The sequence below is a fragment of the Acanthopagrus latus genome, chromosome 10 (assembly GCF_904848185.1).
Source record: "Acanthopagrus latus isolate v.2019 chromosome 10, fAcaLat1.1, whole genome shotgun sequence".
In the NCBI taxonomy this organism is placed as follows: domain Eukaryota; kingdom Metazoa; phylum Chordata; class Actinopteri; order Spariformes; family Sparidae; genus Acanthopagrus; species Acanthopagrus latus.
This window is the reverse complement of record NC_051048.1, coordinates 15489313-15515894: the sequence shown is the minus strand read 5'-3', so window position 1 is coordinate 15515894 and position 26582 is coordinate 15489313. Positions and strand designations below refer to the sequence as shown.

At 43.8% G+C, this 26582-nt stretch overlaps 5 protein-coding genes across 10 annotated transcripts in view; 2 read left to right on the top strand and 3 right to left on the bottom strand.

Moving 5' to 3' along the window:
• Positions 1-124: 124 nt before the first annotated feature.
• Positions 125-2067, top strand: cskmt (citrate synthase lysine methyltransferase). The gene is made up of 2 exons (XM_037111603.1): positions 125-355; positions 1306-2067. Exons 1-2 carry the CDS (start codon positions 274-276, stop codon positions 1980-1982), a joined length of 759 nt encoding a protein of 252 aa, XP_036967498.1. The 5' UTR covers positions 125-273; the 3' UTR covers positions 1983-2067.
• Positions 2068-2925: 858 nt separating this feature from the next.
• LOC119026932 (ependymin-2-like) lies at positions 2926-5633 on the bottom strand. Of its 2 annotated transcripts, XM_037111605.1 has the most exons (6): positions 5388-5596; positions 5146-5180; positions 4854-4988; positions 4578-4770; positions 4300-4387; positions 2926-3434 (listed from the first exon to the last, which is right to left on the bottom strand). In XM_037111605.1, the coding sequence occupies exons 1-6, from the start codon at positions 5452-5454 to the stop codon at positions 3311-3313; spliced, it is 642 nt and encodes a 213-aa protein (XP_036967500.1). In that variant the 5' UTR covers positions 5455-5596; the 3' UTR covers positions 2926-3310. The 2 variants fall into 2 exon arrangements, with proteins under 2 accessions (XP_036967500.1, XP_036967501.1); XM_037111606.1 differs by lacking the exon at positions 4300-4387 and having other exon boundaries at positions 5388-5633.
• Positions 5634-6101: 468 nt separating this feature from the next.
• LOC119026931 (ependymin-1-like) lies at positions 6102-7853 on the bottom strand. The gene is made up of 6 exons (XM_037111604.1): positions 7705-7853; positions 7518-7552; positions 7255-7389; positions 6766-6946; positions 6590-6677; positions 6102-6467 (listed from the first exon to the last, which is right to left on the bottom strand). Exons 1-6 carry the CDS (start codon positions 7769-7771, stop codon positions 6332-6334), a joined length of 642 nt encoding a protein of 213 aa, XP_036967499.1. The 5' UTR covers positions 7772-7853; the 3' UTR covers positions 6102-6331.
• Positions 7854-8946: 1093 nt separating this feature from the next.
• Positions 8947-17065, bottom strand: alpk1 (alpha-kinase 1). 3 transcript variants are annotated; one of them, XM_037111595.1, is made up of 15 exons: positions 16916-17065; positions 16168-16311; positions 15664-15671; positions 15278-15432; positions 15003-15201; positions 14711-14770; positions 14358-14444; positions 14198-14274; positions 14003-14098; positions 13813-13917; positions 11277-13089; positions 10753-10900; positions 10505-10667; positions 9738-9924; positions 8947-9646 (listed from the first exon to the last, which is right to left on the bottom strand). In XM_037111595.1, exons 4-15 carry the CDS (start codon positions 15389-15391, stop codon positions 9441-9443), a joined length of 3255 nt encoding a protein of 1084 aa, XP_036967490.1. In that variant the 5' UTR covers positions 15392-15432; positions 15664-15671; positions 16168-16311; positions 16916-17065; the 3' UTR covers positions 8947-9440. The 3 variants fall into 3 exon arrangements, with proteins under 3 accessions (XP_036967490.1, XP_036967489.1, XP_036967491.1); XM_037111594.1 differs by lacking the exon at positions 15664-15671 and having other exon boundaries at positions 16068-16311; XM_037111596.1 differs by lacking the exon at positions 15664-15671.
• Positions 17066-17787: 722 nt separating this feature from the next.
• LOC119027385 (RAS guanyl-releasing protein 2-like) overlaps positions 17788-26582 on the top strand; it is a 41296-nt gene continuing 32501 nt past the window's right edge. The window contains exon 1 of one of the 3 annotated variants that reach the window (XM_037112541.1): positions 17788-18305. The gene's annotated coding sequence lies outside the window, so the exon portion shown is untranslated. The remainder of the gene's footprint in view (positions 18306-26582) is intronic. The other 2 variants (XM_037112542.1, XM_037112540.1) reach the window with 2 other exon arrangements.

Here is a 26582-nt window from a genome sequence, read left to right as displayed (position 1 = left end):
ACCTGGTACAGACACTGCAGACCTTCTCAAACTAGTACTTAAATATGTAGAGGAGAAACAGCTGTTGTTATGAGTGTGAACTGCACTGTTTACACCTGCAGGTACACATGCGCAGTCGCGTCATTGCTGCGTGATCAAAGATCGTAGTCTTATAACAAGAGATGTTATCGTAACCGGACGCGTGCAGTATTTTCGGCACCGAGAAAACTGGTCGGAGTGAGAGCTCTTCTTTGGCTGGAAGAGAGTGAAGACAAGTGGAGTCGCAGAGGAAAAATGTCTCTGTTTTCAAAGTCGCTGACAATGTCAGGCAGGAGGACAGTTGCAGCATGCGTACGGCATCATTCCTCTCTCACAAGTACGTTTCAACTGAAACGTATGATGTAGTTAAAGATATCCATGTCGACCGACTGTTCATTATCGATGTAGTAAGTGCTAGTGACACATGGCACCGTAACAAGTAACGCTAGCTCGTTAGCCAGCTAAGCGGGTTAGCCATAGCGTTGTGCGACTAGTTGAATGTAGGCTAGAAACTGATTTAAAAAGTGTTCATTTCATTGCAGTGCTGTGCACATTTGTTTGTAATGTCTCTGCCACTAAGCAGCACTCCGCCCTCTCCAAAGTTGTAACGTAAAGCAACGTTACCGGTCTATTAGTTAAACCTAGCGTAGTCTTGCTAAAAGTAATAGAGTGTAATACAACAGTCGCCCCAGAAACCATCCTCTCATGAACGTAATAGTGTTCAGCTAATGGAGGCTGTTAATTCAACTGTATTTTTGGAGGATGGCGCACAGGGAAGTGTTATTTAGCTCATCGTCATTGACGGACACCGGATTGCAACAACAAAATATTACAAGTGCTTGTCAGTGTGTCACCGCAATGCAGTTATAAACTGCAGCCTTTGTTAGGGCTACACGGCTGAATCAACGCCTCTCAAACGGGTTCAATGAATGGAGGATTTATAGCATTAGTTTGGATCATTTGGCAAACTGGAAATCACATTTGTCAGCATGGTAGATTTCCCTTCACGTGGTACTTTGTAAAAGGAGAAGGTCTTAAATCATGTGTTGTGAGATAATTATATAAACTTACAATAAAGACCATCAGTATATGGTATGACAGAACCCTGAAGGCACTTGGATTGATGTATCTGAATAAAGACATGCCAGGCAGTCTTGCACTGGGGGCCTGTGGAGAGAGCAAGCCCTTGCAAGAGATTCCAAAAAGCCACCTCAGTAAATTTACTGCTAATGATCTCGTAATTATGACTCTTATTACATTGTCCTGTATTTCTGTGTTTCTGCCCAGCTGAGCTGATTGAAAACATGGATAAGAAAGCAACCTGGGACCGCTTCTACACCGAGACCAGCAGCAGAACGGCCACCTTTAAAAACTTCGAGTGGTTCTTCGGCTTCGATGCTGTCCGAGACTTCATTATGCCTTTTTTGCAAACCAAGTCCCACCCTGATGCCTTGCTCCAGGTCCTGGATATGGGCTGTGGCACTTCTGCCTTAGGGCCTGGTATTTACAGACACTCTCCTGCACCGGTCCAGGTCACTTGTGCTGACATTTCCCCCATAGCTGTGCAACTAATGCGGGAACATGTTCAAACCCAAGCCCTTCTACCTCACAATCTTTCCTCTAAGCTTGAGTTTGTCGAGCTTGACTGCACACAGCTTCAAAGGCACTATCGTTCCAGCGTTATGGACCTTATAGTTGACAAGGGAACCACAGATGCCTTGCTGAGGTCTAAGGAAGGTAAAATGAAGGCCGGTCTCGTGCTGAAGCAGTGTTTGAAGGTGTTGCGGAGCTCGGGATCTCTGCTCCAGTTCTCCGATGAGGACCCCGATGCCAGGCTGCTGTGGCTGGAGACTGAGGCGCAGGAGCAGGGGGTGATGGCTGCAGATGTCGGGGTGCAGGAGGTTGGGGAGCTAAGGGGGGTGTGTTACTACTGCTACCAAGTGACCCCTCGCCCTGTCATATAGCGGTCACTTTCTACGTCTGGACAGTCACAATATCAAATACATAAATTATTAAACATGATTGTAATAAAAAATGATGTTTTATTTTTCATTATTTTTCATTTTTCTTTGATCTGTGTACAGTGTGTCAAAAGTATGATACATTTTTAGTCAATGACATGACAGTAGTCCCATTCACAGGGCACGCATGTGCAGGCAGACAGTTCAGTTATGAGGCTCTTCTGTTATTACTTGTTATGCACTGCCATCTAGTGGCCAGCCTAAATATGACAGCATCCCACACACTTTTTCTTTGAGAGGTAGTTCACTCCTATTCGCTTGGTTGCTACAGTCTTTCTCCATTGTATACACACACAAAACTGAAGCTATGCCCACAATTTTGAACAGCAGGGTTTGATGTCTTTGTTATAGTCAGTGTCTGGGTGGGTAGGTTAATGGTTAATGTGTAAAATATTGTTGTAAAATCAGCACACATATTTGATAGTTAGGGATTCTACATATTTAAAGTGCATTTTATGTCACATAACTGCATAAATGGTAATTTATGTTATCTTTTAATATATTTTTTCCCTCTAGAAACATCTGGCAACCCAAATCATACCATGTGGCTGACCACTTTTGGCCCATGGGCCCCAGTTTGGGCTGCCCTGGCTTAGAATAATTGTCCTCTGTCTTGTTTATTAAAAACAAAAAGCAAGTTCATCCAACTTTTAGATCCAAGAGTTGAAATGTACAGGAAATGTACGCATACATGTTAACGAACGATGGTGAACATGCTCGATCACGCGTTGTCGTTGTCACATGTTAGCACGTTGACACAAGTTCCACTGTGTCTAGCCCCAGATCTGCTATTGCTGCAAACTCAATTCATCGTCAGAAGTTTTCATTTGTGTTTTATATCTAAAAAAAAAAAAAACAAAAACAAAAACTAAAAAGAAGCCAGAAATATCTCATCAACTGATTTAATATTTGGCAAAAAGAAAAAAGCACAAATAAAAACACAACTGACATACATGTATGTTTCCTGTTCAGGCACAAGTGAAATTATTGTAGGCTACATATCATTTCTCACTTCACCTGTATTTGTATAAATGCATAAATGATTTTCAACGTGAGAACAATATAAATGTTTTGTCCTCACAAATATCAGACTATTAAACCCCAACACATGTATTCATTAAAATTGACTGACATTAGTGTTACACAGACAGTTTGCTCACAAACGCTACTGCAGCAAGATGGCCACTGAAAACAAAGTGACAAAATAGTGCAAAGAGTCATATACAGTAGTCATCGTCACAGTGCACTGAATTCTTGAAACTGGCTTTGTTTTAAAACGAGCTGTAGAAGGTCACTGGATCCTCTCCATCCTCGATCTCCAGCTTGGCATCCTTACAGAATTTTGGAGGGATGAAGTGGTGAGGGTCCACGAGTCCGATGACATTGTTGAAGAAGCTAAAGGTGAAAAACATCCTTAGCTTAATCCATCAGACAACACATCCTAAGAACTTTTTTTTTCCATATACAAATCAAATAAGATAGACATGTTATTAAGTAACCTTTAGAAATACTGGCACGCAGATTTTTTAACCTTTGGATGGAGCAAGGCGAGTTCTTTTCCGCATCATGCTTAATCATCTCACTGCTCTAGATTCATACGATTCAACACACTATGTGTAGTGTTGAAATGTAAGCATTTATATGTGTTCCGCATTTTCACTTTTATTAAATTTTATCTTAATATACAGATTTGTTTGGGGTTTTTTTTTCCTCTGAGCTGATTTTTTTAAAAATAAAGTTGTATTATGTGTAGATAATTCTCTTATCAGCAATTGGATTAACAAACGCGGGCTCAGAAAATCAGAATAATGCTGAATATCAGATCTAATAATGGCTCACGTGGGTTATTAGTTAACCCATAGCAAATACATCCATGTAAATATATCTATAACTTACTATCACTTGTACTTTTGATGCATTTCTTGCCAGGAAATTACTTTTGACACTAAATATCATCTACTAAATATCTCTACTTTTTCTTTACTATATTCATATCTTTAGATTTAAGTATGACTATTGGGTACCAGTTTCACATTGGTTGGAAAATGGCGGTTTTTCATTGCAACACCTAAATTAAATGTTTTATTACAAATGAAGATTTTTGACAAGTAAGAATATACATATCTGACAAAAATTGTCTGTTGAGTTCTGTCTTCATATTTATTTTACACCCGAGCTTCTTTAAAAGACGCCCTAGGTGAGAAAATCTTCCCAAATTTTCTCACTTCCCATATGTGTGCTGTCACGTGCTTGCACTGACCTGGTCACCACCCATCCACTCTTGTCGGTGTGAAACAGAGTGCTGACAGGAATGCATCCAAACTCTGTGACGGTGGCCATGTACTTCGCTACAAAAACAGAAGTGGATCACTTCTCACAGCAGCGCAACCAGACAAACGGGTTTGTACGTATTAAACATACAAAGGCCGGCGACTACGAGGAAGAATCGCAGAAAGTCATGTGCTACATTCCACCACATGACCTTGCAAATTTTTCTGTCCAATTTCTTTTGTCTAGTCTACTTTCATCCCACGGTACCTGATCCCTTTTTCATCCGCAGCTCTCCTGCCCAGGTGTTGACCAGGAGACCCTGTCCTGGACCAGAGGAGCTTCCCAACACAACCTGCCCCAGCAGAGAGGCATTCCGTGGGATCTCCAGCGGGTGGAAATGTGCACCCAGTCGCTTCTTGCAGCACGTGCGGTTCCTGTTGTTGATCTTATACATGACACCCTGGAAGACAGGGTGGTATTAGACAGTCATTTGTGTTTACATCACGTCTCCTAACGTAGATATTATCGCTTTATTGCCGTTACCAGTTTGTAGAGCAGAAGGACATCAGTGTGGAAGGTCTTCTTTTTAAAAGATCCAACTTCTCTGAGGCGGATGCGCTTTCCCAGTGCATCATAGCTGTACTTGGCAAAGGCCATCAGCTTCTCATTTGCGGTGGACTTTGAAAATGAGAAACACAGAATAAAAGTGTTCTTTCTTCATTACTCTGAATGAGACTTACTTTGAATTAAAGCATGGCAAATGCATTTTTGAAGGCACTGTCGGAACATTTGATTTACACGGTGTAATTACTTTAATGAAGATGCCCAAACTTACCACAGAGAAGCTTCCAGTCAGCAGTGGGGGGGATTCTATTAGAATGAAATGAAGTGTTTTTTTTTTAAGAAATGGCACATTTGTTAAGCTTGCAACATAACAGTTCCTCACAAATTCTAAAGCAAAAGCAGAACTTCGCGGTCAGTGTTGATAGGAGGTGAAGTGCTAAGACCAGGGGGGGGGTCATTCCGCAGAAAACCTAAATACACAAATAGACTCGGCATCTGAGTTGTTGTACTTACTGCATCGCTGTGGTTTCTGAGCCAGGCAGCCCACTGACAGGCACACAAACAGGACGAGGGCTCTCATGCTGTCCGACGGTGGCCACGCTCTTCGTCTGCACAAAACACGCAACTATGCTGCCGCTTTGGAGCGCTCACTTCCTTATAAACAAGCTGGCGACGCTCCCATTCTGCATCCACTGCCAGGATTTCCTTGTGCTTCTCTCTCTCAGTTGTTTATATTGTGTCCTCCCCTGTTTCTCCCCCAGTTCTCGTCACTCTAATCTCTTTATCCAAATCATCTCTTCATCAATTTTCTACCAAGTTACTTTAAAGATGTGATAATAATCATTGTGGACCATCCAGCAGTCCCCATGAGGCTTCATTGCTCATTAAATCATTCTTCTTCATGTAAAAGGAGAGCGTTAAGGGCAGATTCTGGCTTTGTAGTATGTTCTTGTTGTGCGTAAAGGACAAAGAAGAGTTGGGCACACAAGTTTTGACTGGTGCTCTAGGAAATGATGCATGCAACACCTTGACACCTTTTGCATTCATTTGCATGACCAGCAATGAACAGTGCATGAAGTATGTTGTTGCTCCTGCCGTGTCTTGCTTTTTAATCAAAAGGCCGAATAAGTTCAAATTCAACGCTTAAATTACTGTCAAGCATCCCCTCATATTACAAAAGGAAGATGTTCGCTGTCAGTGTGAACACGAGACAAGGTGAAACATGTGCATTTGTTTAGTATTCTTGGATTTTTATTGATGAACATGACAAACAGAAAACAGAAGATGTTTTTAATCTATTGCCAACACAAAAATTGTAGGTGCAACTTTTTCGCCTGAGATGCAAAGTCCAGGATGCTTGAAATGATGCTCTTAGCAGGAATAAAGGTGACACACAGAACATGACAAAGCTATGATTCTGTAGCGCAACTTGCTGGAGCATAAGCTAAAGGAGGCCCTCACTGCTTTTTATGGAACAACTTGAGGAAGCTGTCTGGCTCGTCTTCACTGCCGGTCTCGATCTCTGCACCCTGGCAAAAGTCTGGAAGGTTGAGCTTGTTGGGGTCTGTGATCCCAATGACGTTGTTGAAGAAGCTGGCGTACATAAAGACAGTGACACAATGATCACTTTTCGGGATGCGAATATTTCTGATTTTCAAAAGTCAGTCGAACGTCAAGGAGTCATTTTTACGGCGTGGATGTTAATGTTAACTCACCTTGTCACCGTCCATCCAAGCTGGCCATCGTGGAACACTGTGTTGACAGGAATGCATCCGAATTCAGTGACTGTGCTGATGTACTTTCCTGTGGGATCCGACATGAAAATGAATGTGTCAGCAACACGAGGAGGGTGAACAGAGTTCTAATGATCTGCATGATCTCAGACCCGCACCTTGTGGCGCAATTGATATCCAAGTGTTGACCAGAAGTCCCTGTCCAGGTCCAGAGGAGCTGCCCACAACAGCCTGGCCCACCAGGGATGAATTTTCGGGGATTTGCCACGGCTGGAAGTCATCTTTCAGAGGCATTTTCTTGCATGTCCGAGTTTTGGTGTCAATCTCATAAATGGCAGCCTGATGGATGAAAGTCAGGGAACGAGGAGGACCAATTGATTATTTTCTCACTTCTACATGATATAAAAAAATCGCTGTGTACAAATAAATTGCCAATTTAATCTATTCTGTTGTCTTTTAACATCTCAGAATCAGAACACTCCTCAGTTTGTGTTCGAACATTACAACTTGAGTGTGCACTTAATAGTCCAGATGGAGTTCTTTCAAAGTAGATCCCTGCTTCTACGCCACTGTCATGCTCTTCTCGCACCTGATCAGGAGCAACTACGATCCAAAATGAGTATGTGGGGTGTCATTGCTTTGGTCACCTCTCTGTAGTGTAGAAGATAATCGATGGTGAACGTCTTATTCTCGTAGTTGCCCATCTCGGTGAGTCGCAGGCGCCTTCCGAATGCATCATACTCATAATTGGCGTAGGCCCACAGCTTCTGAGTCTGTGTGGACTGGAGAAAGATAATTTGAGTCGGTTTACATCTCCCTCTTTCGGGCATTGTAATTTCCATTTTGTCAGTGTGCTGAAACCACAGGTACCAGGTAACACACACACCACTAACGCGCGGTAAATACTCACTATGGTGAGGGCCCCGGTCAGAAGAGGAGGCATTTCTGCGTTAAGAAATGATGAAAGTGTTATCACTCAACAAAACATTGCCAGTACGACAACTCTTTAGAATTTCAAAAGCATACATGAACCAAGAAACAATTGAGAAATCTATTCGTACAGCCACAATCAGATCTGTGTCTGTTATTTTACTTACTGCATGGGTGAGGTGCCTGGGCCAGGCAGCATGCCAGAATGCAAGCTAATGCCGCTAAGACTTTCATGTTTTAGGCTTCCACGCTCCCGATCTCAAGCAGCAACAAACCCTCTGGTGCTGGAGAGTGGAGGCACTTCCTTATAAACACAGACCCCTGACGCTCCGGGAGAAAATCCTGCCTCCAGGTTTTTTCTTTAACCCCATCAATCTCATGAAAGTCAAGAGCGAGAACCCTCTGTTATCAGGCCCACATCAAGATAAAGGGCCATTAGAGGCAGTAACAGTGACAAATCATGCCTGTTCTACTTTCTTTACACCTATTGGCTGGTTAATGTTTTGCTTGTACAAAAGGTCACATGCAAGTGTTTAAGACCACCATAATTTCCCAACCAGAAAAAAAGAACATATAACCTAAAATACATGACACAGTGTATTTAGTGACATGTGTTCAGAAAAAAATTCCCTTTTTCATTAAGTGCAAGTGATGGCTGTGAGGTCTGTGTACAGTCGGTCAGGGGTGAAGAATGTTGTTTGTGATCACAAAAGGAGGTTGCCTACAAACACAGAACTGGATTTTGGGCCGACTGGAGAGGAGGCGTGCGGCAGCTGCGTGAATGAGGTCACTGTCATGTGAGGCGGAGGTGTGTACTCAGCAGTATACATGTTCGTTATGTCACTCAGTAAAACACTGCCGCTACATTAATCTGTTTTTTTATTTTTATTTTTTACCCCCTATTCCTGATAAACCATGCACCACTTGGATAGATTTTACGATAAAAAGGAACACACCTTTGTTGTCAAACTCTAATTGTGATGTAATGGGACATTTGAGCAACTGTTTGTCAATGGCAAACCCCTTTGTACATTGAAAGGTTAACTGACCCAAAGTTAAGCAACAGTCACCTGACTGGCTGAGCAGTGGTTGGTTAACATTCAGTCGTATGACCTTGTATTCATAGATTTTACAGCATCTGCTTTATTGCATCCACTTGCAACAATTCCGTCACAGCCGCATGATGTTTGAATGAAGACGGCTACATGTTTTGTTTTTTTTGTTTTTTTTGAATTTGCAAAACATTTTGAAAGTCACGTCTTTGCTAATGATGGACATTTGGCATAAATGAGGAGCTTTCCCGCGTGACATTTAATTGTCGCAGCGTCAGGTGATTCCCACACTGCCGGTCCAGTTCGACAGCAATCCAGTCGCATAGTGAAGAGACACTGAAGGATAACAATGTGTTATTAAGTATTTGATTATTTTAATTGCAGTAGGCAACTCACATACAGTTTAGCTCGCAACTCTTTTAGTCACACAAAGTTCGTTTTTCAGGAATGACATAATTTCTTTTGAGAAAAAGCTGTGGAAAAGATATTATTTCATCCAAGTTCATCATTTTAATATTAAGCACCAGAGATATAATGTAGCTATAAACTCTACACATGATTTTGTTGATTTCATCTTTTTTTTCTCTATATATATATATATATATATTTTTTTTTTCATACAACCATCAGCTACCATTTGTGAACGCTGTACTGCTGAGTTTACACAAGAAGTACTTCAAAGACATAGTGTGTAGATAATAACAAAACAATGATTCAGGCATTTAGGCTAAAATATGTTCATTTTTAGAAACCTGCATAAGCAGAAATAACATTTATACATCTTTCACTTTATTTTCAACATCCAATTTTCATAATCAAAAAAACTGAAAATAGGCATCTCCTCAAAGGTTTCAAGTGGGCAGAGCGTGTGTCTGTCTACCCACTGGTTCTAGTTTGAGCAGCTGGCAAATGCTATTGCACTCTGGCCCGTGTTGCTCCTCAAAAAATAACCTTAGGCCTTTGGCGGCGAAATTGGAGGGGCCTTTGGGAGTCTTGGTGGAGTGAATCTGGGGGTCAGTGAGGTAGGTCAGACCTTTGCCATTGGCTGTCACCCACCCTGTGGAAAAAAAAAAAAAAATAGAACATTTTAAAGATAAAAACATGTCACCACTATCAGGGATTTCAGTGACCAAGTCACACAGACACACCTTGTAGGTCAACGACGACCTCTTCCCGGCCAGACAACAGGTAGGTGAAGTGTCCAAAGGCAAGGCCGTAGTCTGTAGCCTGGAAACTCTTGTCCTTCTTTCCAGTGTTGTTGGTCAGTTTGACAAAGTCTCCAAGCATGTAGGGCTCCACTGTTACACAGCCCACGATCTCATTTCCATTCAAAATCTATTAACACGTACAGCAAACAAGATACAGTTATGTGCATCTCTGTAGTATAATTTTCTTCTGATCTGACCTGACTATGTTTCTACGTGTAACTAAATGTGGTGTTAGAACATGATGGCAAGTAAAATACTCAGCTGAGGTATCAACAAATTGGAAGTTCTCTCTTTTTTTTTCTTCTTTTGGTCCAATTCATTTAGAGAAGAGCAGAGACAATTGATGTACCGAAACTTCTCAATTTCCCTTTTTAAAGCTCAGAGTACATTCTAGACTCATACCCAACAAAATATTGTCTCTGCAACTGTATTGAGATTCCATCTCTAGCCCTCAACTAACAACTGGAGGGTGTACTGAGGTTTTATTTTAGACTGCTTCCAGCTATCCTGCACTCTTCTGCTTCTGAAGTTATGTATGTATGTGTATGGGGTCTTATTAAAGTACTATTTATGAATGAAGTCAAGTTCATCTAACTGTCACATCTGCTATCTTTACCGTAGTTAAAGTATTAAATTCAGTTATTATATCCACTGTTATTTCAGGTTTGGCGTGTTCCTTTTCTTGTTTTTTTATGAACTGGCCTCACCAGTAGAGCTTCCGAGGGAATGAAGAAGATCTGAGCCATGACTTCCCTGTCGTAAAGCCGCTTGTTGAATTCGGTCACGTAGTACTGGGCTGTCATCTGTCTCTCCACATCTTTCAGGTGAAACTGGATCTCCTTCGGCTCCAAGTAATCTTTCCCCACATAGCTGAAGAAACATGCACAGTTAACGTGAGACTAATAAGTCATTGTGTTCAGGATGTGCCTCGAACTGCGCAGCCCCCCCCCCTCACCTGCTCAACCTTTCCTCCTGATGTAAAAACAGTACCCATATCGCCTTTCTCTGCTTGCCCTGCATCCCCATCGGCTCGCCAATGTAAACGCAGGTCTCCCTGGCTGTCCACAGCCCTGTGACCTTTGAGAACTTCAAGTGAAGGGCACCTGATGGGGGATGACATTATGAAATTAACAGCTAGTTTCAATCAAGGGTAAAGGGGTTAACGGTATCTCCACCAATTGTACACACTGGAGTGTGTTTACTTGTCTTGTGTGCAACATGATACATATTGCCTCATGTGATGTCACTGAGCGGCTTAGCTGCACCATTGGGTAACGTCAGCTTCGTGTTTCTAGTCGTAGAATGGCGCAAAATGAAAACTCGTGCGAGGGTTGTTGCGTTATTTTGGTCTGGATCAATGTGGTGGGCTGACAGACGTTGTTCTTTTTTTTTTTACTAGAGTCACGCTGCTGTTGTGGCTAAGAGGCTGTGCTGATGATGAGGACTTTGAAATAAACAACAACGGTGATTCAGACTTACTGTAGGCAGTGCTGTGCTTTCTGAGTTTGAATTGTTTCTCATCACTTTGCAGTCTCCTCAGCAGACACTTATGGCAAACTCCAGCTAGTAAGGCTTGGTAGTCCTGCTGTGACAGCAAATACTGTTTCTCAGGGACGACACCAGCTAAAAAGCTCTGCTGCAGGCAGCTGTAGCACAACGGGTTCCTCTCCTGAGGGACGTTGACTTTCTCCGTCGAAGTGACTTCGCCGAGTTGGTGTCCGCTCTCCAGCATCTCAAATGAACTCTTGGTGGAGGTTTCAGTGGAAGCACACTGTTCTGGGACAAAGTGGGAAACGCTCTTGGAGGCGGGTTTCACAGACACTGAGTCGAGTTCTGTGCCCATATTCGGATCAACATGAAGGCTCTCCAGAGGTCGTGGCTTTGACGAGGCTCTGAATTGCGATCCAGGCGTTTGGATTTTGTGTGTGGGACCATCAGCTGATTCGCTGCTTTCAGTATCAAGCGTTTCCATGAGGAAGAAGCTTTCATCAGACTCGGTCGACGTGCCGCTTTGGATTCCAGTTCCTGCTTTAAACGGGCTGTTTCTCTGTGGTTTTCTGCTTGTGGGGGATGTGAGGTCAGCGGAGATTTTCCCCCAGGAGGACTGGGAACCGAAACTGTCACTGAGGGAGCTTGAGGATATTTTGAGAGCTAGCTGGGACAAGGATTGCGCCGCTCCTTCAGCTGCCGATGGTTTCAGCGGCACAGCAACGTCATCAGTCACCCACTCCTCCTCAGTTCCCATCTCCGTCTCTATTCCAGCTTGTATCACTTCGAACTTCTGCAAATCAATACTCGCACTGGAGGAGGAAGCGGCAGGTATTGCAGATGTCTGGGAGGTATGGGAATTGACACCAAAATCAGGTCCTTGCAAGTTCCACTTCTTGTTTTTGTTAGCAGACTGTGTCATGCTGTCTGGCCTATCATCATCTACCTCAGTGGTCAGACAGTTCTGGTTGATTGCTCCATGTTCCACGGCCATATTTCCCGTGTAGCCGCTGCTGCTGGGCCTGGGAGACACCGAACCACTCAAGGAGACGTTCTGCCAAGATGAGCCAAGGTTGTCTGTGCTTTCTAGAGTGGTACACAGGTCAGACTTTTGAGGTGGGTGCACAGCAGACGACTTCAAACCTTTCTGCTGTGCTTCCTCTCCTTTGGGTGCACCTTTGGACACTTTGCAAGCCTCAGTGCTGCACTCCGTGTGGAGCGTACCGATGGTGGTCCCGAGTGCGGTTATACAAAGCCTTGCCCCATCCATCTCGTCTTTTGTGCCCTTACAGTTGGTGCCGGTTGCCTCACAGAACGACGCGTGATACTTTTGGAATCTCTGCATCACCTTGGCGAAACCTTCCAGGGTGAAGTTTACCGATGGGTCTTCGATATTTCTGTAGCTGTCAGGGATAAAAGACCCCTTGTCTGAATTAGGGAAAGGCACCACCTGCAGCAAGAGCTTGACTCGGGTGAGCAGGTGCATGATTTCAGCGCAGAGGCTGTCCCTGTCATGGGTGTCCGCATCATACTGGTAGAAATTCGCCAACGCTTTTTGGCAAGCTTGAGTTGCCTGCGCCACGGCCTCCTGAGGAGCGCCGAGCCATTTGTGAGCGACAGCGAGGGAATAGGCAGCCTTGAGGAAGGTGTGAAGCTCCTGCTTGCTGGTGACCGACTCGCCCTCTGCTTTGGTGAGCAGGCCGATTGCAAACGCCTCTCTGGCCTGCAGGAGGAAGTGCTGCCTTTGAGTGGCGGGGCACCCCGCTGAGAAACTGTACGATAACAAGCACGTCCCCTGAGTCGCCTGGGAGAGGAAAGAAGTCAGAGTTTATTCATTTGCGCCTCTGGGACCTCTGAGCTGAAGGGAAGGCACATGATGCATGAGCTGCAGTTTGCAATAAAGTTTGCACAGTTTGATTCATAGCTAAAATCTGAACACATAAGGATGGGAAGATTCATTGTGACTTACACTTGTGAATGAATGTGTATGAATCTGATTAGAAATAATAAAAAAAGATGTTTGTGACTCCAGAACTTAAAAACCATTCTTAAGAATCCAGGGAATCCAGTGGCAGTCTCTACATACTGCTAATAGCTAATTTGGCATTCTGTCATGGTTAGAATTGGTTTAAAATGGAAAAAAAAAACCAACAACAACAAAAGAATTGATAAAATGGCTCCATGCAGCTCCTGCGGCATAAACCAACTTTGCAGCAGCGGCAAGAACCCAAAGTGATTTGAAAATATGTTATTTACGACCTTTTCCAAGCTGAAATTTTCACAGTAGCTGCCTTGCCCAAAGTGTTGGTGTGCACGAGCTTGGACACGAGTTGAGGGCGTAAATAATGTCTTTCAAGACTTTCCGAAGACTTATTATGCTGGATGAGCTGGATGGAGTCATTTTGTGTTTCTTTTTTTTTTTTTTTTGGTTTGTTCCTTAATGTCCCAATCTACTTCACCTGTCCAGGAGGGTGCTGTTTTGCTGTGAAGCTCTAGACATGTGCAAATCTTCGCCTGAGCAACTCACCACATTGGTCAGCACGTAGAGGGAAGTGTACTGGCTGTATACAACCGCCATCTTTGCTGCCTGGGCTGCTGAAAGAAGACGGTGACTCCTGTCCCCGAGTAAAGACTGCTCCAACAATCAGGCAAGGAACAGAAAATTATATGAAGACAATAAGATTAAAAAAAAAAAACATTATATCATTTGGACTTACCAAATCAATATCTGGATTAGTCCTAAAAGCGTGAAAGTCCTCATCATTCATAGACACCAATATGTTGGCCAGTATGCCCAGAGAGGTTCCAATGCCCTATAAAATAAACAGCCATGTAGAGCAGTGCGTAAACGGGGATTTACACGTTCACAGGCTCGTAAAGTGTGTCAGCTGTATTGTGGTTGCGTGGGTTACCTTTTTATCAGGCTGAGGAAGTGCATAGTAGCCAACCAGGGAGGCCCAGATTAACTCTGCAGCCTGTAGCCACAGGCCTGTAACGAGAACACAAATCGACCATAATCTCCGTGTATCGGCGGAGTAGATTGTCTCGTTTCGTTCAGCAAAAAGGTCTTACCCAGCTTCTGCAAAACCATTCCGCGCACTTGGACACTGACGGCCTGCACGAGGGCCCTGTCGCTTTCAGAGTGGTACACCCAACAACCTATTTTAGGGGACAAAGCCTTAATCAGATTAAAATGAATTACACTGAACAAAAACATAAACACAACACATTTGTCTTCTTAAATTTAAAGATCACAGACTTTTGATATTTCCCCAAAACAATATTGTGGACAGTGAATTGTGGACAATTTGGCAGTAAATTGAACATCACATCCATGGGAGACTGCTTTGGTGAACTTTGGTGCAGTTGGCAAACCAACTGGTGGATTCTCCCTAAAATCACTGAAGCCAATTAATGAGTCCTACCTGTGGCCCCACTGCTGTTAATGAGACTGCTCAGTATGTATTCTGCCTTCTGGAGTTTGCCTGTAGAGAAGAAGATTATAATGTTCACATTTAATTCACCCTGTAGACGCTAATAAACAACAATAATATAACAATTACTCATAACTATTGCCCTAAACAACGACTGGGACGATTCATGAGGTGTAATCCACTCATCCATTCGCATTTATACAGCGCAACCACAAAGATAATAATGGTAATGACGTGTCATCAAGAGCCCCATACACTCAACCCAACTTCTCTACCACTGTACCGGAATTAAGGTAGACTCTGGCCTGACGTATGACCAGCTGGGGGGCCACAGGGGTGTCAGGGTGGCGTCTGTGGAGCAGCTTGGTGATCTTCAGCAGCCGGCTGGACTCGTCCTTCCAGTACAGGAAGCGGTCGACTAAGAAGACCACCGCCAGTGCCGAGCGTGCCTCCTGAGCCACGATGGAAGCTTTAAGAACAGCCTGCCGATGCAGTAAAAATATTAAGTATATATGCGTAATGCCACAAGGAAACCTTTAATCAGGTGTGCGGTATTACCAGCAGCTGGGATAGGTGCTTGCTGATGAGGTCACTGAGGTTGGTCTTGTCGCTGGCACTGACTGACTGCTTGTACTGCCACTTCTCCGGCACAAAGGGCCACTTCATTTCCATTGCCTCCTGCAGGAGAGAGGCCAGCTCTGCACACAGCGAGTCTGAATTAAAAAGGGAGATTTGTATTAAACCTTTTGTTGCAGGAGGGAATAACTTTTAGTCAAGGCTTGACAAGGACAGTATCTGCTTCATTCAGGAAAAGCTATTTTACTCTTATCTAACCACTTGTTGCTTTCAACTGCAAGCAAATTCCTTTTACTCGACAACGTAATTTACAAAAATTCTGAGTACGGGGTTTCAAATAATGAGGGTGGGACTAACTTTCCACATACAGAATCACCTTATGATTTAGTTTTGGACAGTTTTAGGTGTTGCATATTTCTTAGAATTTCTTATAGCAGGACACAATTCATGTCAAAATCAAAACAAAAAGTGCGCAGATTTTTTTCTTTTTGGTGCTCAATTTTTCCTGCCCTTCCTTCATTTGGATGAGGCATTTTGCATGTGGGCACTGGGAAAGCACAGGGACTGGGTTAAAGAAAAGAAAAATCACCTCCATTTTGTATTAATGGAAAAAAAAAAAAGCCTTTGTCCCTTGTTCTCAACACAGACCATATGCGCCGATCTCATGCGAGTGAAATTCCACCACCAAATCTCTTAAAAAAAAAAATCCAAATCTGTCTGCCTCCAGGCCCCCGAATGAAAAGTGAACACACAGCACCATCTCGTGTCTGACCTCTGCAGCTGAGGCAGCTCAGCTTCTCTGCCTCTGCAGGCTGGGTGGACCGTGGAGCGGCCGCCACTGCTCTCAGACACTCCTCCAGTAAATCCCCCACCTCTTGGCTGTCCATTCTGGTAAACAGATGCTGGGGCTGTTGCCTGGGATGAACGGATTTCCTCCTTTCGTGGCCCCTTCCTCCCGCTACTATATTGGGAGTGAGTCAACAAGGTGTGGGGGGAAAACCCGTGGATTGTCCAGACTGGTGTGGAAAAAGGATTGCACCATCAGGTCTTTTTGTGCATTTCAAAACATGAAACAAACATGAAGAACACATGAATTCTCACATAAATCAGATAACAAATCCATATAAATTTGGTGTCTTGGAACTTCATGAAGAGTTGACCTTCACTGATGTGCTTGTATCCCCGTTTAACATGTGGTGAAAACATATTTTTTTTCAAATAAAAATCCAATGTGTCTATAAGCTTTGACAGTTGTATGGTGACATATCTACTTTTAATTACGTCAGTCATAATCATTTGAGATATCCTGCAGCAGCATTTTTCCTGGCTATTGTTTAGACTACAAAATATGTAAAGGTTTTTTTTTTTTTTTTTTTTTTTTTTTTAATCATAGAGAAAGACACAGAAATGATCAGTAGCCAATAATGAGTGTGATGTATGGGATACGCTATTTTGACAACTAGAACGACTCCTCACACATAACTCTGTGGGAGCAGAAGGCGTTTAACTCGATACATTTGACTGATTCTTTTCGTTTTCTTACACCTTTCTCTCTTTTTCCACCACGATCGACTTCCAACTTCATTTCTAAAAAGCCTACAGTAAATGAACAGCACCTACCGTTTCAGGACCTGTTCGTCTTCCTGGTACTGGGGTTGCTGCCTTCATATGCTGTCGGAAATATCGCAATTACAACTTAAGCGCGCCTGTTGCATAACTGCCAGAATTTAATAGACTACAGGACAGAACTGTGCTGACCAGGTGACACCATTATTTACTTAGCCTGCGTATTTTCTTATTTAGCATACATTTTTAATCCACTTGATTCTAAAAAAAAAAAAAAAAAAATCAAGGTACTGGTCGATCACTGCGTCTTATCAATATAGATTTGATCGGGGAAATCATTTTAACATTCTACTGTGATACTCTGAGTTATATCTTTGTCAAACACAGTGAATTGCTTTTGTAGAATTCAACAAGCTCTCGTTATTCATGAAAACCAAGGGACAAAAATCTAAAGTATCTAAAAGAGACGGACACAGTCGAGAGTTGTCGCATTCAAATACAGCCAAACATTTAGGTTGCTGCCATGCTTGAATTACCTTGGCAATCAATCCTGGATTTTAATGTTTACGGCTATCACCTACTTCATCCCGCATCGCGCGAACGCAGCATGTGACGTCGAGAAGGGGGGCGGAACCAAATGTTGTAGCAACAGGTATGTGAACTGTATGTGCAACATATGTATGACACTGACAATTAAAATAAATTAAAAAAAATGTACCAATTATGTTCAGTCAGAATAAAATGCATCCAGTCTCCATTCGTTCACCGCCGCACGTGAACTAACCGAAAACGCAATCTTCACTTTAATCTCAATTTCTTTGGAAGTTTATGAAGTGTACTTGAAGGCAGCACGATAGTAGAAGTGCAGACATGTCTGAGGTCTGAGGCTGTCTTTTGATTGCCGACACGCTTTAATGACGCAGGGATTGTTGATGTTGCCTGTGCCGGTACGTAAGCAGCGCGCGCACAAGAAGCATGTGGACATGTGGTGTTGCTGTGATACTACCAATAGGCGGGACTGTGGCTCTGCAGTGTGTGATTGTGAGCCGCACAGCTGGAGCGCGAGCAGAAGGCTGGCACGCGGTCCAGCTGCGACCAGATGACTGAGCTCAGCTGCTCCCGCAACACCGAGCGCGCCGCGACGGGGACTTGTGCGCATCGCGGGGTTAATGTGCCGTAAGAGAAATTACCCGCATAGCTCATTCGGGTGGACCGCGAGCATCAACTCCGAAGGGCAGGATCCGAGTGTGATGACTTTCTTCTGGGCTTCGATCATCCGCTCTGCTCTCCGCATGACCTGGTGATCCCCACTCCGAAGGCGAGCAGAGGCGTTCAGAGTTCGGCGGGTGCTGGTGATGTAACGCTTTTTTCATCTCAGTGCTCCCCATCCACAAATCACTGTAGCCTCTTCTTCTCAGAGCATGGGACCCTTCAGACTCTAAAGGTAAGACATGTGTCATAACTTGAATGTTAGTACAAAAACTGAGGCAACTTGAGCTCTAATGGATATATATATATATATTTTTTTATTTTTTAAGCATGGACACCCAGTGATGTTTTGTGCCTGGATTACTCCAGGAGCAGTTACATCAGTGTCAGAACGCTCTGTTGTGTTGCAACAGCAGATAAGATCAGGCGAGGACTTGCCTGGTTGCACCATCAACCACAGCAATGTCAAAATCTCGTGTTGACTCATTAGTGTGTCATGAATGCGCTTTTTTACTTTGTGTTGGAACCAAAAAAAAAAAAAAAAAAAGAAGCACTCCCAGCTGTGCTGCTTAGGCTTGTAGGAGACAGGGGTTGCAGCTACAGCTGTCAGATATCTACTAGTTGAACTAATAGAATCAACGGGCCTGTGCACACAGTCATTTTCAGGAAGAGGAGCATCGCCAAGCGTAGCAGAGGCGGATGGAGGAACGCCTGTTCCTAAAATTAGACTGAGGGAGTGGCAGGGTCTTTAATCTGCTTTCTGTGAGAATGATGGTAAACAAAAGTCTGGTGACATGCAAAGTTATGGCTTGACCCCTCTGGCAAGAGGACGGGGGGGAGGAAGGGACGCCAAAGCTCGATTGGAACATCTCCCTTCAAATCCACTTTCATGGTATCGTGCCTGATGGCTTGCTGAGGGATTCATCAAACGGCACTGACACTGACTGTCAACGACCCCCCCCCACCCCGCCCGAGCAGCTCCTCTAATACCCAATCAATGCGTTTGTGATGATGAGACTCCTTCAACGACTGGAGAATAACAGAGTCGAGGCCACAGCCCAGCTCGGCCCCGGCTGCAGAGTTAAACAAGCGAGAGTTCACACTTACCCCCCCCAGCTTTGTTTCTGTTCAGTCAGCCCCCTCATTACCTGCTCTCTCAGACAGGCTGCAGCTGTCTGACTGCAGTGATTCAAGGTGATTTTCTCCCACCGCCCCCAGAGCAGCAGGGATTAGGAGGCATCTTTGAGTGTCGGGGCTGCTGATTACTTGTGCTGCAGCATCCTCGCCGACTTCAACCCCCCTGCCTTATCCGCCCCATGTTTTTGGTGTCAGAGCGGTGGGATTTGACTTGTAAGCCGTGGCTGGCTGCCTCTCTGGAAATTTGAAAGTCTTAGCAGATTCACTGTGGCAGCCCGGCACATCCTTGTTGGAGGCACAAAAGTCACTTTAGTGTTTTTTTTTTTTTTTTTTTTTTTCAGTGCTGCTGCTTTGGCCGGAGCTTGTGCGTTGCTGATTAACCGTCCCTATTTTGAATGTCGGACAGGCTCGCTTTGTGTGCGCTTGTTCATACAGATTGGCATCTGCTTGAGAGGATGCAAATGAGGCAGCCACCAACATCAGCCTTGACATGTGCAGTGCCCACACGGACAGATCTGTCAACAAAGGTCCGTTTTGTCCGACCACGGCTTTCCTTATGTCACCAGTTACCTCAAAGCAACCCGTGGCCTTCTGTGACCTCACGTGCACAACATTTGAAGTGGCGCTCGACTCGAAAGATACAGCGCTTCGCAAAGAGTGGTTTTCAAGGATTCAGAGAGCCTCCAGCATTGGGGTAATAATCAAGTGGAAGAGATAAGAAAAAAAAAAAATCCTCTGCATCTCTATTTCTCCTTTCTCTCCTTCCCTGCCGCAGTGCAATTACTTCAGGCCCTCTGGAGCGGCCACCCTTGGTATTTAGCATCGGTTCCAGCCACCTCCTCCACCTCAACCTGCAGCAGTGTTGTTGCACTTATCAGGAAAGCCAGCCATAATTGGATCTATTGTGTGCCTCTGCTGCTGCTGCTTTACGTCAAAGGACCAAGGAAATCTGAGTGGACGAGGAGGAGGAGGAGGAGGAGGAGGAGGAGAAGAGGAAGGAATAAAACGAAGGCAACACAGAGGGACATAGTGAGGAAGAGGGAAACAGAACTCTGTAATTACAGAGAGCGGACGAGAGCGGCAGCTCAGCCAGACCCGTTCGCTGGATGTTCGCCATCACCCGGGTGCGCGGTCCGATGCACTTTCTGCCTCTATCGCACTTTTCATTAGCTGATCCAATCTATCCCCCCCTGCAATCCCTGTACTACAATCACACCAGGCATATTTGTCATTCATTAAAACTGGAGAAGTTTCCTTCTGAACTGTGTTGGGAGTGTTTTTTTTTCAGCTTATTTAAACACCAGTAAAGAGAATTTAGAGGTGTGCAACATCAAGCTTGGTTTTACTTTTAGAAAATATAAAAACACACACTCTATCTCCCCATGTTGAAGAAAGTGAGAAAACATCCTGGATCTGTCCCTTTATCCAGATCCGCACTAAAAATTAACGGGGTCTGTTCTGAGCTGAGACCCATCCTCGATCCAAGTTTCATGGTAATCCGTTCAGTAGTTGGTTTTTTTTTTTTTTTCAACTAAGCAACCGACCGACAAACAAACAAGCAAATGAACACGGGTGAAAGCGTAACCTTGTTCGCAGAGATAACAAAAGATCGAACTGTGCCTGGATGTGACGATCTCGGAACGGGTGAAGGGTGTGTTCGGATTGCGCTCGAACCTTCGCCAACTCCGTTTCACAATTTCCAAACGTAAATATCATCTCTGCTCCTTCTCCGTCCCCTCCTTGCGTCTTCCTGCCCCTCCGTCGCCCTTCTCCAGCTCCCATGAAAGGGCACGGACCATGTAAAATCTCAGCCTTGTCACTGCACTCTGCTCCCCTCACCTTTAAAGGCATGGCTGAAACACAGAACCGAGGAGGCAGCAGCAGCAGCAGCAGCAGCAGCAGCGAGAGGAGTAGGAGATGCAGGATGGGGATGGTAGCTGGTGAGGGAAAGTGTCGGACCTGAGGAGGTATAAATCAAGCTGTGGCTGGAATGAAATCAGTCAGGGCGAAACACAGCAGTTGGATGAGCCTCCAGTGAGGGCGGATCGAAAGCCCACTGGCTGCCGAGTCTTCGCTCTTATAGTAATTACTAAAGGCAGTGAATTAGCGGTGATGGTGATTACATTGCTGTGATTTACTTGAGATTTTCAGTTGGCGGGGAATCCTTATGGGCCGCGGATGTTAGGCGTGCCTCAATTTCAAGTAAGGGAATTGAAACGTATGTCTCAACGTCTGTGTTGTCATGCACCTGCAATCAGAAAAGCGCGTTCATTTCTCCACTGTTTTTCGGTGCGCACAAAGAAAGGTGTGTTATGATGACAGGAAATTGTGGGGCTTGTGGTCTGCCCAGGGATGCAAGCTGTTTCTTTTTTTTGGGGGGGGGGGGAGGGAATACATAAACAGGAACTAGCCAGAAGAACTGACACTGTTCAAACGGCCTGCAGGGCCGAATGTGAAACTCCTAGGGTTCACACAGAATACAAAACTAGGAAGGCTGCTGTGTAAAACCACTGTACAGCTCGGTGAGCGCAACCCTGACAGGCAGGAGGAAATGAAGCAGATGAACGCTGCACAAAACAAATTGGTCCCCTGATGAACAGTGTGCGCCCCGTTCTGCAAACCACGGGCCTGTCTTAGAAGACCTGAATTTCCGTGAAATGAAGGATTCAGCATCACTTGGTGTCTGAGCCTATGCAGTGGCTTTTTTTTCTTTCCTTTTTTTTTCCTCTTTTTTTTGGGGCGGATGTTTTCCTGCAGCTAAGCAGCCTTACCTCCGTGTTTCTGCAGAGAGGGTGGGCTTTCGGTGCCCTCAGGCAGTGGAACCGACTCGCATCTGCACTGGGGATTTCTAGCTGAAACTCCTTTGGAGAATGCCTCAGTGTAGACCCTGAGTGTCCATTGGTTTACTGTTTTTTGTTGTTGTTGTGTGTGTGTGTGTGTGTTTTTTTAACTAACTGCACAGGAGAAGAGGCATGAGTTTAAGGGAATAATTCAAGATCTGATGAAAATATGCTCTTTCAATTTCTTGCAAAGCATCAGATGAGAAGATCGATACTACTCTCATTTGAAGCTGCAGCCAGCTTACCTTATCAGAAAGACTTGAAACAGGTTTGCCAGGTGTGGAAGTCACTGGTCCCAAGCCAAGAATTGGTTTCAACACTTGGTCCTTATACTGATTACACACACTGATGAGCCTTAGAGGTGCTGCCTTATCTTTGGACAGAGCTGGCTAACTGATCCTTATTTCCAGTTTTTTTTACAAAGCTAGACTGATCAGCTGCTGGCTCTATGTTGTATAGATATGAGAATGATGCTAGTCTTCTCATCTAACTTGACAAGAATGCATATAAACATATGTCTTTGAGTTTTGGAGGAAGGAGCTTGTCCAGCTATTCATTAATGTTCCCTTAAATCGTGTCTTTCCTTCTTGCAAAGGTGGATGTTTAAGGTTACCGTGATGCCACTGGATGAAACGTGTTCACCCGAGATGAAAAACTGTAACAACAGGAAGCGAAGCTCCTGACTTCAGCATGACAGAAGAAGCAGAAAAAAGGCATCCTGATGTCCCGCGTAAGCCCGGGCCTTCTCTCGGCGAGAGACGAGCGCTCTCGTTCGATTTGCCACGTAGGCTCTTTCTACACAATACACCATGTGGTCTCATCTTCCACTCATCACACAGTTTGAGAAGGAAGTTATGTGTTTGTCAGGGAGATAACTGTCAGAGTGACAAAAAAAAAAAGGAGCGAGAAAAAATGTGACAAAACCAAACAATATGCAATGATGAGTTTTTTTTTTTGTTTTACTACGCTCAAAAAACTTCGGATTGTCAAAGAAAACTGAAACCCACTCCATACGCGTTTGTGAAGAGGTTAAACAAAAAAACGCAGACCTGCGCGTACACCCGCCACATTTCACACACACGCATACCAACACACCCTTCCGGTATTTGTTATGAAGCGAACTTTCACATCTGCGCAAAAGAAAAAAAAAAAAAAAAGGACAGAAGTTTGAGCAGGAAGCCTGAAAACAAAGCAGCAACAACAGCCTGACACAATGATACATTGTCGTGTTCGGGGGCAGATACTGGAACGGCGCATGGGATCTGCAGCCGTGCCCTTTCTGTCTCACATGTTGCACTTTTCATTTGAAGTCGGAAGGTTGAGATTTCAAGAGTGTGCCAGATGTGAAACAGGATGCGTGACTTTTTTTTTTATTTTGGAGGACGTAATGAAACATTACACCCTGCCAGCTGCTGTGACTCCCAGCAAGACATTGCGAAATGTGCACAGTTTTTTTTTCCCCCCCAACTTGTGCACAACATGAAAAAATACTGCTTGCCTCCTTCACGTACAGTTTCAGTAGGGCTGCTCCCACTTGCTTTATAAAGAGATTCAATCTGGATTTTTTTTGTTTTCCTTTGGTCTTTGCTGTCCCACCCTATTTGATATTTTCCATCTTTATCCAACTATCCCTTTCCATGTTTGACTGGGCTGAAGCGAGGTAGCGCACACACTGCCTCTTCCTGTCTCCCAGTCCCCCTCTTTATCTCCCATTCTCCCTCTCTTCCCTCTGCCTCCCCCCTCCCTCCCCAAGGAGCGACTATAGCTGCTAATCTCAGTTTGCAGCCGGTGCCCCCCCACCGATGTGGCATTCTGCGTGTCCAGGGAAAAGGAAATGTTCCCCTTCCTGCTCTGAGTACCCTGCAGTCTGTAAATAGAGCCTGCCACCAGCCGCTCGGTAGGCCCCTCTGGAGAACTATATCTGTCCCATCATGCGACACCCTTGCTACAACTTCCTGAAACAAACTAAGGGGTGTTGGGCTCGAGATAAGGCTGCTGTGCGCATAATATGAAAAAGTGGTATCTGTATGTGTTTTTATGGTCTTGTAATTCTATCCACATGGCCTGTCATAGCCAGAAAGAGGATATATATATATATATATATATATATATATATATATATATATATACAGTATATATATATATATATATATATATATATATATATATATATATATATATACAGTATATATATATATATATATATATATATATATATATATATATATATATATACAGTATATATATATATATATATATATATATATATATATATATATATATATATATATATATATATATATATACAGTATATATATATATATATATATATATATATATAGTTGCCGGCCTAAAACCAAACTGCATTTTAAAAATGTAAAATGGATTTTTCAGACATCAACATCAACAGCACACCATCACATGCTAAATGTGTGACTGATTTATTATTGCTTCATATAAATAATAATGCTTAAAATTTGGGCCGAAAAATGTATAATCATGTGGGCGGCTGTGGCTCAGGGGTAGAGCCAGCAGCTTGTTATCGGAAGGTTGCTGGTTCCATTGCCGTGGTCTGCATGTCGAAGTGTCCTTGGGCAAGATACTGAACCCCGAACTGCGCCTGAGCCATCAGTGGATGAATATGATTTACTGTAAGTTGCTTTGGTCTGCTAAATTGTCATTAGCGTCTAATCACCTAAAACTAAGAATTGCTGTGTTTTTGTTACCTTAGGACCCAGGCACACCAAACAGACATCACATAACTCATGTTGCCTGTGTCTTGGACAAAAAGACTAAGACTATATCAACCATCACTGTGTTCCAGGGCTCTTAGAATGATGCTTTTATGTCTACAGAGGGAGCGGGTCCGCATTAATGGAGTCCAGCATATTTCCTATAGTTACCCAGAAGGGACCCACCAAACAGTTTGTCAGTTGGTTGCAATCTGCAACCACATCACCTAACAAAACCATCCTTCACACTGGACTTTGATGCTAACATTCTGTTTGTGTACATCCTCATGGTAAAAAAAAAATGCAGGTTATTTTTCTTTTTGTAGATTTTTTTTTGTTTGTAATTTTACAAGTTTATGGTCATAAATCAAAGTTTTGTACAAATTGTTTTGACCTCACGGTGGCTACAGATGGCATTTTACTCTGAACTGCAATAATCCCCTGACTTTTCCTTCCTAATGACCACTGTCAGTCACAGAGCGCTATCCCCAGCTAAAAATGCTGCAGATAAAACCCTTTAAGCATGTTTGTCTGCGGCACAATGACCAGAGTGTGTGCGATTTCAATACCTGCCTCGCTGCTAATCATGGCGAATAAATGCATCCGCATCTGAAAGCATCAATCAAACTTGTTTTCCCCAAATGCCAGTGGGGAGAGAATGAGACTAAATCAATAGCTGTATGGTGACGGTGCATTGGCTCAGGGTATTAACTAGCATGGAAATGAGCCCATTATGGCAATATCAATAGCGGGATGGATATCATTAAGTGCGTGTTTGTCAGTGTCTTATCATCAATCAGTTCTTGCGTCAATTGTAATTCATGAAAAGGTGCTGATTTATACAGCCAGTTTCCTTCAGTGTGTGTGTGTGTGTGTGTGTGTGTGTGTGTGTGCTTTGTTGGTGGGCGCACTGAGCACCCTGATGTGATTTAGACAAGAAACAGGCACGCACACCCAAAATTATGTACTCACTTTTAATAAATATTTATGAATTGTATTGGGACGTGTTGCTGCGTGCGAGCAAATGCTAATGAATGTGTTGGGCGTGCTCGCCGCCGTGATTTTTGTTTATCAACATCATTCATTTGCTGGAGCAAAATTAATTGACAATTTTGATAATCAGCTGTGATTGTTTTATTGAATTTAAAATGTCAACCATTTGCTATGTGTTGTTATTGACTGTTACTTGGCTGAAGCACTGCTTTTTTTTTTCTTATACACAGAACAGCAGAGGTGCAGTGCTTGTTCAGTGGACTGCTTTTTGAAGCATCGTGCCTACATTACCCACAATGCAGTTTGGCAACTGACTTCCATAACTCCAAAAGGCTTTAAATGAAGTTTTCACATATGCAGTAGTATTCTCTAAGATGCTTGAACACACTTTATTGTTTAAAAATGTAAATGTTGAAATCTGAAAAAAATAATCAACAGATCTACTTTTATGAAAGTAGCCCTTGCTTATACAGTGCGTGTGCAGTTTTTGCAGTAAATGAAGTTCTTTTCAAATTAAAGAAGGTGCGTACAGTGGTAGTGAACCAGTTTTCCCCTTTGCAAGTTAGAGAACATGAACAGAACTGTTCTGAGAATGTGTCTGCTTCTGGCCGAGGATGAGGATGTGACATTTTCACTGCCCACTAAAACCAGCAGCACACTGCAGACTCTGCGTGGCCAGGATAGACCAGGCACCTGTCAACTTCCCTTTATCCGGGGTGCGCCCCAGCCCACCCCTAATCTGCCTGATCGATGGCCCTGGATGGTCGTCACCAGGCAACCGGGGATAACACCAAAGCTCTCACACTGTGT